Source organism: Erpetoichthys calabaricus, chromosome 5, assembly GCF_900747795.2.
Source record: "Erpetoichthys calabaricus chromosome 5, fErpCal1.3, whole genome shotgun sequence".
In the NCBI taxonomy this organism is placed as follows: domain Eukaryota; kingdom Metazoa; phylum Chordata; class Cladistia; order Polypteriformes; family Polypteridae; genus Erpetoichthys; species Erpetoichthys calabaricus.
Window position 1 is genome coordinate 66,073,981 of NC_041398.2, and position 13,733 is coordinate 66,087,713.

General features: G+C 37.6%; 1 protein-coding gene across 4 annotated transcripts in view; it reads right to left on the reverse strand.

The window, feature by feature from the left end:
* Positions 1-5,926: 5,926 nt before the first annotated feature.
* ccdc142 (coiled-coil domain containing 142) overlaps positions 5,927-13,733 on the reverse strand; it is a 132,604-nt gene continuing 124,797 nt past the window's right edge. For all 4 annotated transcript variants that reach the window (XM_051928672.1, XM_051928671.1, XM_051928670.1 and 1 more), the window contains exon 13: positions 5,927-7,363. In XM_051928672.1, coding sequence (XP_051784632.1) covers positions 7,098-7,363 — 266 coding nt within the window. In that variant the 3' untranslated portion in view covers positions 5,927-7,097. The remainder of the gene's footprint in view (positions 7,364-13,733) is intronic.

Sequence of the window (13,733 nt, forward strand, 5' to 3'; positions counted from 1 at the left end):
TTGTTGTAGTGCAGGTGTCTCACAGTATTGTTTCAGATCTTGCTGCTGGTTAGCATTTATGTAGGTTTTATATGTTCCTCCTGTGCTTGTGTGGACTTTCTTCACCCATCTCAAAGAAGTGTGTGTTAGGTTAACTGTCAAATACAAACTGGCCATGAATGTTACATGAGGTGACTCTAAAAGGCCTGCTGCCCTAACCAGGCCTGGTTCTTGTATTATGCACAGTGCTGATGGCACAGGCTCCAGCTTTCATGACTCTGAATTTGACAAAATAGACTTGAGTGTCATGAAATGCAACATAAACAACTGCACCAAAAGATCTAGAAGTGGTACACAACAATGAAACATGGTATCTGCACCTTCATTCAAATGCTGTGGTATTTCTGATATTTCCAGAAAGACAGTTTAATCTTTCTCATCTTCTATCGCATATAAAACCACCGTCTGCTTGGCAGCTGACCCTTTAGGACAACTAGTTGAACTGTATTCGTTTATTTATTTTTATAAATGGATATGAAATTTTTGTTCTCCATTTTTTTATTGCCATCTGGCCCTGATAATAATTCATTTTACACCAGTCCATTTGAACTAATTCTTATTCTCCCTGTGTGGTTTTTCTCTAGGCTCTTTACTTTTTCTCCCATGATACAGTGGGGCAAAAAAGTATTTAGTCAGCCACCAATTGTGCAAGTTCTCACACTTAAAAAGATGAGGCCTGTAATTTTCATCATAGGTATACCTCAACTATGAGAGACAAAATGAGAAGAAAAATCCAGAAAATCACATTGTCTGATTTTAAAGAATTTATTTGCAAATTATGGTGGAAAAAAAGTATTTGGTCAATAACAAAAGTTCATCTCAATACTTTGTTATATACCCTTTGTTGGCAATGACAGAGGTCAAACGCTTTCTGTAAGTCTTCACAAGGTTTTCACACACTGTTCCTGGTATTTTGGCCCATTCCTCCATGCAGATCTCCTCTAGAGCAGTGATGTTTTGGGGCTGTCGCTGGGCAACACGGACTTTCAATTCCCTCCAAAGATTTTCTATGGGGTTGAGATCTGGACACTGGCTAGGCCACTCCAGGACCTTGAAATGCTTCTTACGAAGCCACTCCTTCATTACCTGGGCAGTGTGTTTGGGATCATTGTCATGCTGAAAGACCCAGCCACGTTTCATCTTCAATGCCCTTGCTGATGGAAGGAGGTTTTCACTCAAAATCTGACGATACATGGCCCCATTCATTCTTTCCTTTACATGGATCAGTCGTCCTGGTCCCTTTGCAGAAAAACAGCCCCAAAGCATGATGTTTCCACCCCCATGCTTTACAGTAGGTACGGTGTTCTTTGGATGCAACTCAGCATTCTTTCTCCTCCAAACACGACGAGTAGAGTTTTTACCAAAAAGTTCTATTTTGGTTTCATCTGACCATATGACATTCTCCCAATCCTCTTCTGGATCATCCAAATGCTCTCTAGCAAACTTCAGACGGGCCTGCACATGTACTGGCTTAAGCAGGGGGACACGTCTGGCACTGCAGGATATGAGTCCCTGGCTACGTAGTGTGTTACTGATGGTAGCCTTTGTTACTTTGGTCCCAGCTCTCTGCAGGTCATTCACTAGGTCCCCCTGTGTGGTTCTGGGATTTTTGCTCACCGTTCTTGTGATCATTTTGACCCCACAGGGTGAGATCTTGTGTGGAGCCCCAGATCGAGGGAGATTATCAGTGGTCTTGTATGTCTTCCATTTTCTAATAATTGCTCCCACAGTTGATTTCTTCACACCAAGCTGCTTACCTATTGTAGATTCAGTCTTCCCAGCCTGGTGCTGGTCTACAATTTTGTTTCTGGTGTCCTTTGACAGCTCTTTGGTCTTGGCCATAGTGGAGTTTGGAGTGTGACTGTTTGAGGTTGTGGACAGGTGTCTTTTATATTGATAACGAGTTCAAACAGGTGCCATTAATACAGGTAACGAGTGGAGGACAGAGGAGCCTCTTACAGAAGAAGTTACAGGTCTGTGAGAGCCAGAAATCTTGCTTGTTTGTAGGTGACCAAATACTTATTTTCCACCATAATTTGCAAATAAATTCTTTAAAATCAGACAATGTGATTTTCTGGATTTTTTTTCTCATTTTGTCTCTCATAGTTGAGGTATACCTATGATGAAAATTACAGGCCTCTCTCATCTTGTTAAGCGGGAGAACTTGCACAATTGGTGGCTGACTAAATACTTTTTTGCCCCACTGTATTCCAAAGACATTTAGGCCATGTTTGTCGACAACACTAAAATCTCTGGAATATCCTCTCCTGTAGTCTTTCAATTTCCAGTGTGCAATGGAGCCTTTACTCACTCAATCAACCTCTATTTTATGCTGCACCCTAAGCCTTTAATTACATTAATTATAAAAGAGAAACTTTTTTCACAGATGAGAAGCAGGAAAGCTGATTTAGCAAGGGTAGAGTGCAAAAGCACATTACCAGGTAGAAAAAAAAAATGTTAGCATTCAAAGAGTTAAAAGACCTCTGCCGGGATTTGTGCTAATGTGCTGAAGTGTCTATGTGCTAAATGTGTAAGTAATGCATCCCTCTGCTTTATCAAGTTTTAATAACACATAACTCAATATTAGAGAAAGCATCTAACCATTCTAGAGCCATATTATCCAAGAAATCAATATCCATGTGAAGCAGCAGCTCTTTGTGAAAGAAAACTTGACTGGCTGTGTGTTAGGTAATTTCTTTCTGTCAACATGTCAGCCAGCTGTTATTCATTTTAATGGTGCTATACACCGATAGCTGAATATTAATAGCAATGCTGAAGCAAAGTAGCTTTCCATTTCTGAGCTATTGATTGACTTATATTGTATTATGGCACACAGGAAAATTGGCCACGTAATATTCTTTCATGTGCCTCATAAAGTAAGAAAAACCAAGTTGCCAGGAACAGTGTACATATATGAGTTAGGGTTACGCCTGTTCCATCACTCAGTGGAGTGAGGCTGGTGTGTTTTCATTTTTTGTGTTTGGACTCTTCTTTTTGGATTCTTAAAATTACAATACATGGTGGCCCACTGTTTCCACTTCTACCTCACAGATCCTGATGTCTTGATTTGATTCTTTGAGCGCTCACTACAGGAGTCCATTATGAAATTTACATGTCATCCTTAATTTTTCACCCATCAAATCTCGAAGAAATGCAGGTTACATTGATTAGACACTAAACTGCCTAGTGTGAAAGAGTGTGGATTTGTGCATGAGAGTGCTCCGTCATAGACTGGGACCTTATCTGGAGTCAGATTTGGCAGTCCACACGTCTGAAACATATTGCAAGAAAATGACAACATTTTCCAATGTATAATAATTAAGAAGAGAGTGTTTCTAAGGATTATTTTAAAACAAACTTAGTAAAAGGTTATGAAAGAAACTACACTCAGTCTTGTGGCAGATAAATATGATTGTGATTTCATTTTTCTGGCCAACAAAACAGAGCTATCAAAAGTGAAACCGTCCCAAGTCTTTAAGTGCTGTCTTGTAACTGATACATTTAGCAAAAGCACACAAAGAATTCCTTAACATATAAATAAACTGAATTTAAAACGCCACACACCACTTCTATAAAAAAAAAAAAAAATGTATTTTAATAAACAAGTATATGACCCACTTACCATTAAAATCCTACACTGCATGCAGACCTGGGGCCTCATGTATAACGCCGTGCGTAGAACTCACACTATAACATGGCGTAAGCATAAAAGCGGGAATGAGCGTACGCACAGAAAAATCCAGATGCAGGAACCTGTGCGTATGCAAACTTTCACGTTCTTCCACTACATAAATCCCAATCAGTGTGAAAAGTAACGCACGTGCACGCGCCTTCTGGCCTGCCCCAACTCCTCCCAGAATTACGCCTCTTTGAATATGCAAATCGATATAAATAGCCTTCTGTGAAAAGACAATGGGAAAAGCACGGGGGAAAATATAAGAATTTCAGCGAATACCAAGTGGAGGCAAAGGAAAAACGTACTATTTGTTGGTTTAAACAGTGGTATAATCAACAAAAGAAAGTTGATCGATTGACATAGTGTTGGAGAAACTCGAAAGCTCAAGTTCACAGAGAGTCGCACAGTGCCCGAAATAAAAAAGAAGTTGTCAGATATCAAAGTCGGCGTGAAAAGGCGACTCGTAGCGGACCGTCTGAGTGTCATATGAAAGCTTATTAGGGTACAGAGAAAAAAAAAATAGGCACATAGTGGGGAAAAAAGCACGAAATGTCAACTTTAATCTCGAAGTTTCCACTTTAATCACGTAGTTTATTTTGTCATTAAAGTAGAACATCATAAACTTCATCTTAAAATCGTTTATTTTACTAGTTTCTCAAATCCTATCGTAACTAAGGTAGCACGTTAAATGCTTTGTTCTGTATTTGATCTTCTATGTGCTGTGTGTGTGTGTGAGAATCACTACGTGCTTCTGTTCTTTCTTTCTCCAACAGGACACAGAATCCATTACATTCGTGATATTACAGCTCTCTGATTAATTAAAATACTGAGATGTATACGTGATATCTTTTTCAGGATGATAGGAATGAAAGCATGTTATTAAACATGGGAACATGGTGGCGCAGTGATTGTTCATATGTCACGCAAGAGGCTTGCTGCGCCATGCGCGACCTTCGATGAGATGCTTTATTACAGAAGTACTGTCTCTTTCAAACGTACTAACCTCCAATTCCTGTCCTTACTTTTCTTTCTCCAAATACTCAATCGCCACACAATCAGCTCTGTAATAGATGTTAAGCCATCTGTAAGCTTAGAACGCCGATTCTTCAAAACTTTTAAGGAACACTGAAATATCTTCGTAGTACATGTTTAATTACTCTATCCGTCTATCCTTCCAGTGTCGTGTCAGCACCAGCAAATAATACAGCGCAAGGCAGGAGCTATCCGTGAACTAGCTAGCGCTGTGGCACTGTGTCCTCACATGTTTAATTATTAACAATACAGATTATTTAAATTAAGTTATAAAGTGTTATCTGTATACTATAAGCAACATATTTTGCTGCATTTCATCTTAAAAATGATATCATTATCATACGTGCTTTATAAAGTGGCACAGGTTGTGCAATATTATAACTGTAGTGCAAGTTTACAGTGGGATAATTGTACTTATAAGTACAGACAGATCTACAAGGAGCACTTGATTGAGTGCGTTTATAGTTCTTGGGATGAAACCGTTTCTAAAACGCGAGGTCCGTACATGAAAGGCTTTGACGTGCTTTGCTGTGGATGAGGCAGCGTGTGCTTGAAACTGTATACCGATAATTCTCTTTCCGATCATCTGCTGCTGTGATTCCCCACTCATATACAGTGATATAAATACTCCGAGTGGTGCAGTAAGAGTAATATGGAAAAAGATGATCCGCTGCGGCAACCCTTAATGGGAGCAGCTGAAAGAAGAAGAAGATGTGAGAGTAACAACGCTAAAGCAGTTATGGTATTTGGAATACTATGGCTATTCCCTGGACCATTATATTTCTACAGGTTAATTGCAATCAGATGCATTACACTAATAAACAATATGCAGTTAATTTCAGTGTATTTATAAAGCCGAGTCAGGAATGTGGATCTAAGAAAGAAAGGGTAACCACACATGAACAGTAGCACTGCTTTGACGCTGGGAGCCGCCCGTCTGCAAAACCGAGCGGAGAAATTGCGTACGCCAGGGTATGAGGTACCGTGGAAATGTGCGTGGCTTTACGCCAAGTTTAGGTTTTATACATCGCGATTTGTGCATGGAAACGTTCATACGCGAGATTTCCGTGCGTACGCACCGTTTATACATGAGGCCCCTGGATTTGGGAAAGGCTGAATAACAAATACTTATTTGCAGAGAAGTACATTGAAATAAACCTGAAACACAATTACTTCAAATGCTGCAGCCATTTTATGAACCTTAGACACAAGGAATACAGTGCTTTCCAAGTTAATAAATGGAGAGATGAAGAGAATTGTGTCAAATAGAGGATACATTTTACAACATATTTACTGTATTTAGATGGCATTTCATTTTAAAGGATAATGGACAAAATAAGATTTTTTTCTGACATTTTAATATAAATAATAGGACAACCATGATATACATCTGCACCTACTTTATAGAAATAATGTATAACTAATATTAAAATAAATTTGTGTCACAGAATCTGTTAAAATTTGCACTTTTCTTAACTGCTCAGCAGAATTCTGTTAAAAAAATACATTTAAATGTGTGCATAAACCCATACAAAAAACAATTTCTTCATAATGTATATTACTTTAAAATACTTGCATATCTTTGCTTAAAATACATACAATATATCATTTTGTTTTATAAAGAATTTAAAAAAAAAAAATTCTCTCTGTATGTAACTAAAAATCAACAAATAGATCAACTTGCCTGCAAGACTATAAAAATGAATGATCACAACAAAATATACTTACTATCAAGAAGTTGGACAATTAAAAGCAGTTCCAATAAATAAAAAATCTAGACTTATGAAACAATATAAAATTGTTTACATATAATTAACACAGTAGGTCAGTATCTTGCTATTAAACTGATAAAACATTTGTTTGGTTTAAAATGTACATTTTCAAGTCTTTATGAAAAATCATACATACCATGCAAAACAATATTTTAAATAACTAAATATAATCTGGATAGGCAAAGTGACAAGTGCAGTAAAAAAATAAAATAAAATAAATAAAATATCATTCTGCTACATCTTGGCATTTAAGCAGCGGAAGCGTTTAATTAATGGAACATCAAATTAATAATATTGTGTTCCCTGGCCTGCATAACGGAAACTTCATTAGGGAAACCTTTTTTGTTTTACATTTTATTGTAATGTACACTTTATTTACAGATATCCAGCATGATATTAACTATTTTACTACAAGTAATTAACAAGAAATAAACACTATAATTTGATGGCTTAAAATGTCAGCAGAGTTTCTTTCGGAATCAATGATGCACTTTGTCTTTTTCTTAACACTTCATAATCCATCAAAACAGCAGCAGTAATTATGGCATATGGTCCATCTCTGGCAGAAAAAGAATGTTTTAGTTTTCAGGTGTTCTGTTCATACAGGAAAGCCTTGGTATTTTCCATCTGTTACCACTGTGTACGCGGAGAGCTAGCCACTCCTGTTGTTTTGCTTCTAAGTAGGATTCAGGGTTTCTGTTAGTCCTCATGTTTCCAAGAAGGTCAGAAGCCAGCACATTTTCTGCCTGTGTTATGACATTGTTTCTCGCCGCCTGCAGGTCCAGGCTTTCAAGACTGTTTAGGCTACCACTGCTGAAATCGGCCGTCTGGTTGTTACTGATGCCTGTAGCAAAAATACAATAAAATGCATGAGGACTCTCACTCAGACATACAAACATGCAGCTAGCATATTACTAATCATCCAGACCTCTGCTTGGTTAGATTCACTTGAACATTAGGAACATACAGAAAAAAATACTAAATTTGTAATATCTACATTTCAGAAACATAAAACTCAAAACTAATTTTTAAATTACAGATATATAAAAAAAATTACAAAATTAAAAATCCAAAAATAACAGCCACTGGAAAGCATATGCAGAATGTGCAGTCTATGAAGCCAGAACAATACGCTGCAAAGGTGACAAATGGAGATTTGTTAAACTGACATAAATCAATGATTCATTTTCTACTTAAGAGCTATACGGAAGGAATTTTTCAGTTGCAGAAAACCTCGGTATCTTTGTAAGAAATAAAAATAATAAAGAATGCACATTTCCGGGGTATTCTGCTTCCAATGCAAAGAGTACCTGTGTGTTGTATTCAATCAGCCAAGAAACACCCATCTTTTCTGGTCAGTAGCACCCAGTAGAAGCACACATTAGGGTTAAATCCCTGATGCTTTCCTACACAGTACTCAATAGGTTCAGCTTCTATGTATATGGAAGCTCTCATGAAGTCATATGCTCCTTCTCGCTCATCCAGGTTTGGTAGTGAACAATGCCTGGTGATACCACCACCACCACCACCACATGGCATCAAATCTCAATGAACAAGCTGCACACCTTCATTTGAACCACGGATTTTCTTAGCACGTTGTAGTTTCTCTCATTCTGTGTGTATCTGTATAACTGGCAATAGTTTTGATGCTAGGTTCTTAGTAACCAAAAGTAATTAATCTTGTGCTGCAGATTCTCTTGTGATGATTAATTTTGTAAACTCGCTCTGTAACACTTGTTTCTAAACAGTTCCCAACCTGATGTTATCTGATTATGTTAGGCTACTTTTTGTAGGTTGCTTTGGATGAAAGTCCCTGTTAAATGAATAAATGTAAAAGTAAACACAGTGAACAGAAAGTTGCACATTACTTGAAATAGGGTTGTCACGATACTGATATTCCAAACTTTGATACTATACTTTAAAAAGTATGAATATTCTGTACCATTTTGATACCTTAATGTTACAGACAGGGAGGGTGGAATTGTGGGATGCACGAACAACTGAAGATGAAAATTTCCTTAAAAAAACACTATATAAAATATAACAATTCATTTTGAAGGAGTGGGCACTTGTTCAAAAGCATCTGAGAAAAGCCAATAAAATGTAAAATGAACAGTAGTGCAGTCTTCTTGAAACATTGCCAATGGTTTAACATTTTCACATTAATGAAAACAATATTGTGCACTTGCGAATTAGTGCACTTGTTCAAAAGCCTCTGACACTGTCATGCATTATCAAGTAAGGAAAATGGCAAGGAGAGCAATTTGCTGCAAATGATACTGTAGCCAAAAGTATTGCTTTCCAAACATTTTCTATGGTGATTTACCTTCACTGTCTTAATCTTCTTTATTTATTTCTCTGGTTTGTACAATGCTATATACTGTATACACTGCTGTTCTTTATTATATTCTGTAAGTGCCTTGAGCATGGGAAAGGTGCTATATTAAAAAAATGTATTGTTATTATTATTATTACCTCAAGAGTTTAAATGAGTATATATTTAAGAGCAAGGGACCAAGTATAAAAAGTGGACTAGAACATTTCTTCAGTAGTTTGTCTTTTAAATGTCTGCGTACAGAGTTCTTGGGTGTCAAAAAGAAAAATTATTATTATTACTACTATTGATATTTTACTATGGTTACATCATATTTATATATTTATATATTTTTTGTTGCTAGGATCTCATTAAAGAATTTAATTTATTGACTAATGCAACACAGTATGCATACTAATCTAGGTAAAGATAAAACTGAATTCTTTATCCAAAGTGGCATTTTTATAACTGTTTAATGAAGTTTAATGTCATCGTTCAGTAGTATGGTGCAGAATGTGTGTGCGCGTGTGTGTGTGTACCCTGTCACCGTAAAAGCACATTCAGGGATGGTTACTACATTGCATCCAGTCTACATCTGTAGATTTTAGCACACCATGATCTGGAGTTTCATAAATATTTATGGAATTAAAAAAATAAAATAAACAAAAATATTCTTCACTTTGCACCACTGCCCTGATATATATCCTGTGTCTTATTATGAAGGGGCTTAAATACCTAGAATATAAGAATCCACAATTAGTTTGGAAAATGTGCAATCTTGAGTGTAACAGTTCATCTGTTTTCTGAATTCACTCAGTTCAATTCAAGACTGCAGCAAACCACAGCCCATCGTGGGAGCAAAGGGTGTTAGTCATAAAGAAGCCAAAGATATAATACCATTCATTATATTAAACAGTACATTTTTAGCAAACCATGCCAGCTTTGCAACGGCATTAATCAAAAGATATGTCATTACACTGTGAGAGAAAAATCAGACATGGGGCCCCAGATTTATAAAACTTGCGTATGCACAAAAAGAGGCCCAAAAAGTGCGTACACAATTTTCCACACAAAAAACTGTGATTTACAAGGTAAAACACGATGGGAAAACCTGAATATATATATATATATATATATATATATATATATATATATATATATATATATATATATATATTATATATATAATATAAACTGTAAGCCATCCATATGCAACATTTCCGAGAAATGTTGTGAAACAACTACACACTTGATAAAATATGGAAATGCAGTGAAATCACATGCAAAATCTGTGTTGATGTGACATACTAAACCTAAAAAGTGATGGATATGATGTACGGACCCTATTTTAATTGACTTTTAAGACACTCAATGCTACATATTTGAATTGAAGAACTTATTTTGGTTTTTCCTCCGTTTATATTGGCTACCTGTTAATACTCAAGGATTAGAAACCAAACTAGAAAGCAATTAGTGATAAGACTGCTAATCAGTTGTTGTCAATACTTCAATCAAATAAAAACACAGGTGTGATTAACTCACTGTGTACAGAAAGCTATAAATATAATGCCCCACAGCTTATTTATAGCCTAATGGTTTGACACAATATGGCACCGTCTGGCACTACTTGAAGAGTATGCAAATGATTACATATGAACAAGCAGGATTGTTTTTGGTCCACAGTGATGGCTGTTGGAAGCCTAGATGGACTATCCAGTCATTTTCTTGGAACTATGTGCTGACTTGCTCCCAGCATTAGAAACACATACTGCCCAAAATAGTGCTCAAACAAGCAGCACCTGAGGGCAGCTGCAGTAAAAGCCTGGCAAAGAATCCCTAGGGTGGAAACCCAGCACTTGAAGATGCTCATCAGTTCCAGACTTCAGGCAGTCATCGACTGTAATGGATTTGCAACCAAATATTGAAAAAGATCAGTTATCTATGAGCCCCTGTATGAAAATGTCTGTCATTCCTGAACAGCTCATATGATATTATTTGGTAAACCTCTTAAATTAAAGCTGAAAAATCCACACTTCAGTAACATAATGATTCCTTTATTACAAATCCATTACGGTGGCGTACAGAGCCAAAATTATGAAAATTGTGTAACTGTCCACGTACTTATTGACGTGACTGTACATGTCATGTTACATACCAACAGTAGTAGGTAACATTTACTGTATGGAGATGGACATTAAGATGTAAAAAATGATGTTTGAGAGAATGACACCAGAAGGGTGGCACAGTGGCGCAGTGGGTAGCACTGCTGCCTCGCAGTTAGGAGACCTGGGTTTGCTTCCCGGGTCCTCCCTGCGTGAAATTTACATGTTCTCCTCGTGTCTGCATGGGTTTCCTCCGGGTGCTCCAGTTTCCTGCCACAGTCCAAAGACATGCAGGTTAGGTGCATTGGCGATTCTAAATTGTCCTTAGTGTGTGCTTGGTGTGTGGGTGTGTGTGCACTGCGGTTGGCTGGTGCCCTGCCCAGGGATTTGATCCTATCTTGCGCCCTGTGTTGGCTGGGATTGGCTCCAGCAGACCCCTGTGACCTTGTGTTAGGATATAGCAGGTTGGATAATGACTGACTGACTGACACTACCTTAGAACATAACATACAGAAAAATGGCATTTCCACTAATGATGCCTGTCCAACTGACATTGTGCCACTTTCAAACGTTCTTTTTGTAACACTTCATTAGGCACCAATCACAAACAAGTATATTTAAATTTGACCCCAAAACCAGACACAAATAATGTATAATTTCAAAAACAACACACAGTTGTAAAGTAAGGACAGAAAGCCATAAATGCAATCTGTGTTCTTTGTACACTTCATCCAACAGCAGTTACTGGTTTATTTAGCCAGTAAATCCAAAGTGCCTACTATTGTCTCAATGCTAATTTAAATAGTACCCTTACTAAGTTTCTTAACCTAATATATAAGAAAATGTAAAGTTTTATTTGAATGAAGATAATAATAATATATTTACTATTTAATACCAAGTTGTAATTGTTAAACTCACAACAGTCACCAACAGTTCTCTAAAGAGCAATTGCAGCAAGTACAAAAAAAGAGAAAAGTTAAACTCACTGAGAACAAGCTGTTACTATTCTTTTTTTGTTTCTTTTTATCATGACAGAGAATATTTAAACTGGTTCAATTTAGCAGATTTTGTCATTGAATGAAAATGTTATGTGTAGGAGCTGTTCTGTTCTCTTATTAACTCTCATACATGAAATAACCTTAGACATGTGTAAATCCAAGTACAAGACATTACTCAATTTAATGCTTCATTTCTTAAACAACCATACAACACTGAATTTACTTGTTTGCCCAGATGTGGGGTAATAAATCTCCTTGGTTGCAGGCGGTGTGCTCAAGCACTTTTTTGTGGAATAAATATAAAACCAAAAATCCATATATGGCAAGGAAAGTTCAGAATGACCCATGTGAGTACAAGTTATTCGGTATAAAACGCCGTGGGAAGCAAAGGAAAACAAAGAAAATTAAAACACAATTCAAATCATAATTATCAAGGTGAAGGTCTGAAGAGATATTTTATTTATTAGTGTTGGCACTAGGTTATCAATAAAAATAAAACACCAGTTTAGCCATCATTTCGATCATGGTGCCAAAGAACCGTGATTTGTTGTGTGTTGGTCCTTGAGACTGTTTTCTTCATTATGTCAACTGTTCATTTCCAAGTATACAGTATTTCTTCAGATCGCCAAAATCTTTTAAACCCTGGACAGAGTATTGTAGAATTACAGTGCATCCAGAAAGTATTCACAGCGCATCACTTTTTCCACATTTTGTTATGTTACAGCCTTATTCCAAAATGGATTAAATTCCTTTTTTTTTTTTTACTCAGAATTCTACACACAACACCCCATAATCACAACATGAAAAAAGTTTGAGGTTTTTGCAAATTTATTAAAAATAAAAAAATTGAGAAATCACATGTACATAAGTATTCACAGCCTTTGCTCAATACTTTGTCGATGCACCTTTGGCAGCAATTACAGCCTCAAGTCTATTTGAATATGATGCCACAAGCTTGGCACACCTATCCTTGGCCAGTTTCGCCCATTCCTCTTTGCAGCACCTCTCAAGCTGCATCAGGTTGGATGGGAAGCGTCGGTGCACAGCCATTTTAAGATCTCTCCAGAGATGTTCAATCGGATTCAAGTCTGGGCTCTGGCTTGGCCACTCAAGGACATTCACAGAGTTGTCCTGAAGCCACTCCTTTGATATCTTGGCTATGTGCTTAGGGTCGTTGTCCTGCTGAAAGATGAACCGTTGCCCCAGTCTGAAGTCAAGTGCACTGTGGAGCAGGTTTTCATCCAGGATGTCTCTATACATTGCTGCAGTCATCTTTCCCTTTATCCTGACTAGTCTCCCAGTCCCTGCCACTGAAAAACATCCCCACAGGATGATGCTGCCACCACCATGTTTCACTGTAGGGATGGTATTGGCCTGGTGATGAGCAGTGCCTGGTTTCCTCCAAACGTGACGCCTGGTATTAACACCAAAGAGTTCAATCTTTGTTTCATCAGACCAGAGAATTTTCTTTCTCATGGTCTGAGAGTCCTTCAGGTGCCTTTTGGCAAACTCCGGGCGGGCTGCCATGTTCCTTTTACTAAGGAGTGGCTTCCGTCTGGCCACTCTACCATACAGGCCTAATTGGTGGATTGCTGCAAAGATGGTTGTCCTTCTGGAAGGTTCTCCTCTCTCTACAGAGGACCTCTGACAGAGTGACCATCGTGTTCTTGGTCACCTCCCTGACTAAGGCCCTTCTCCCCCGATCGCTCAGTTTAGATGGCCGGCCAGCTCTAGGAAGAGTCCTGGTGGTTTCGAACTTCTTCCACTTACGGATGATGGAGGCCACTGTGCTCATTGGGA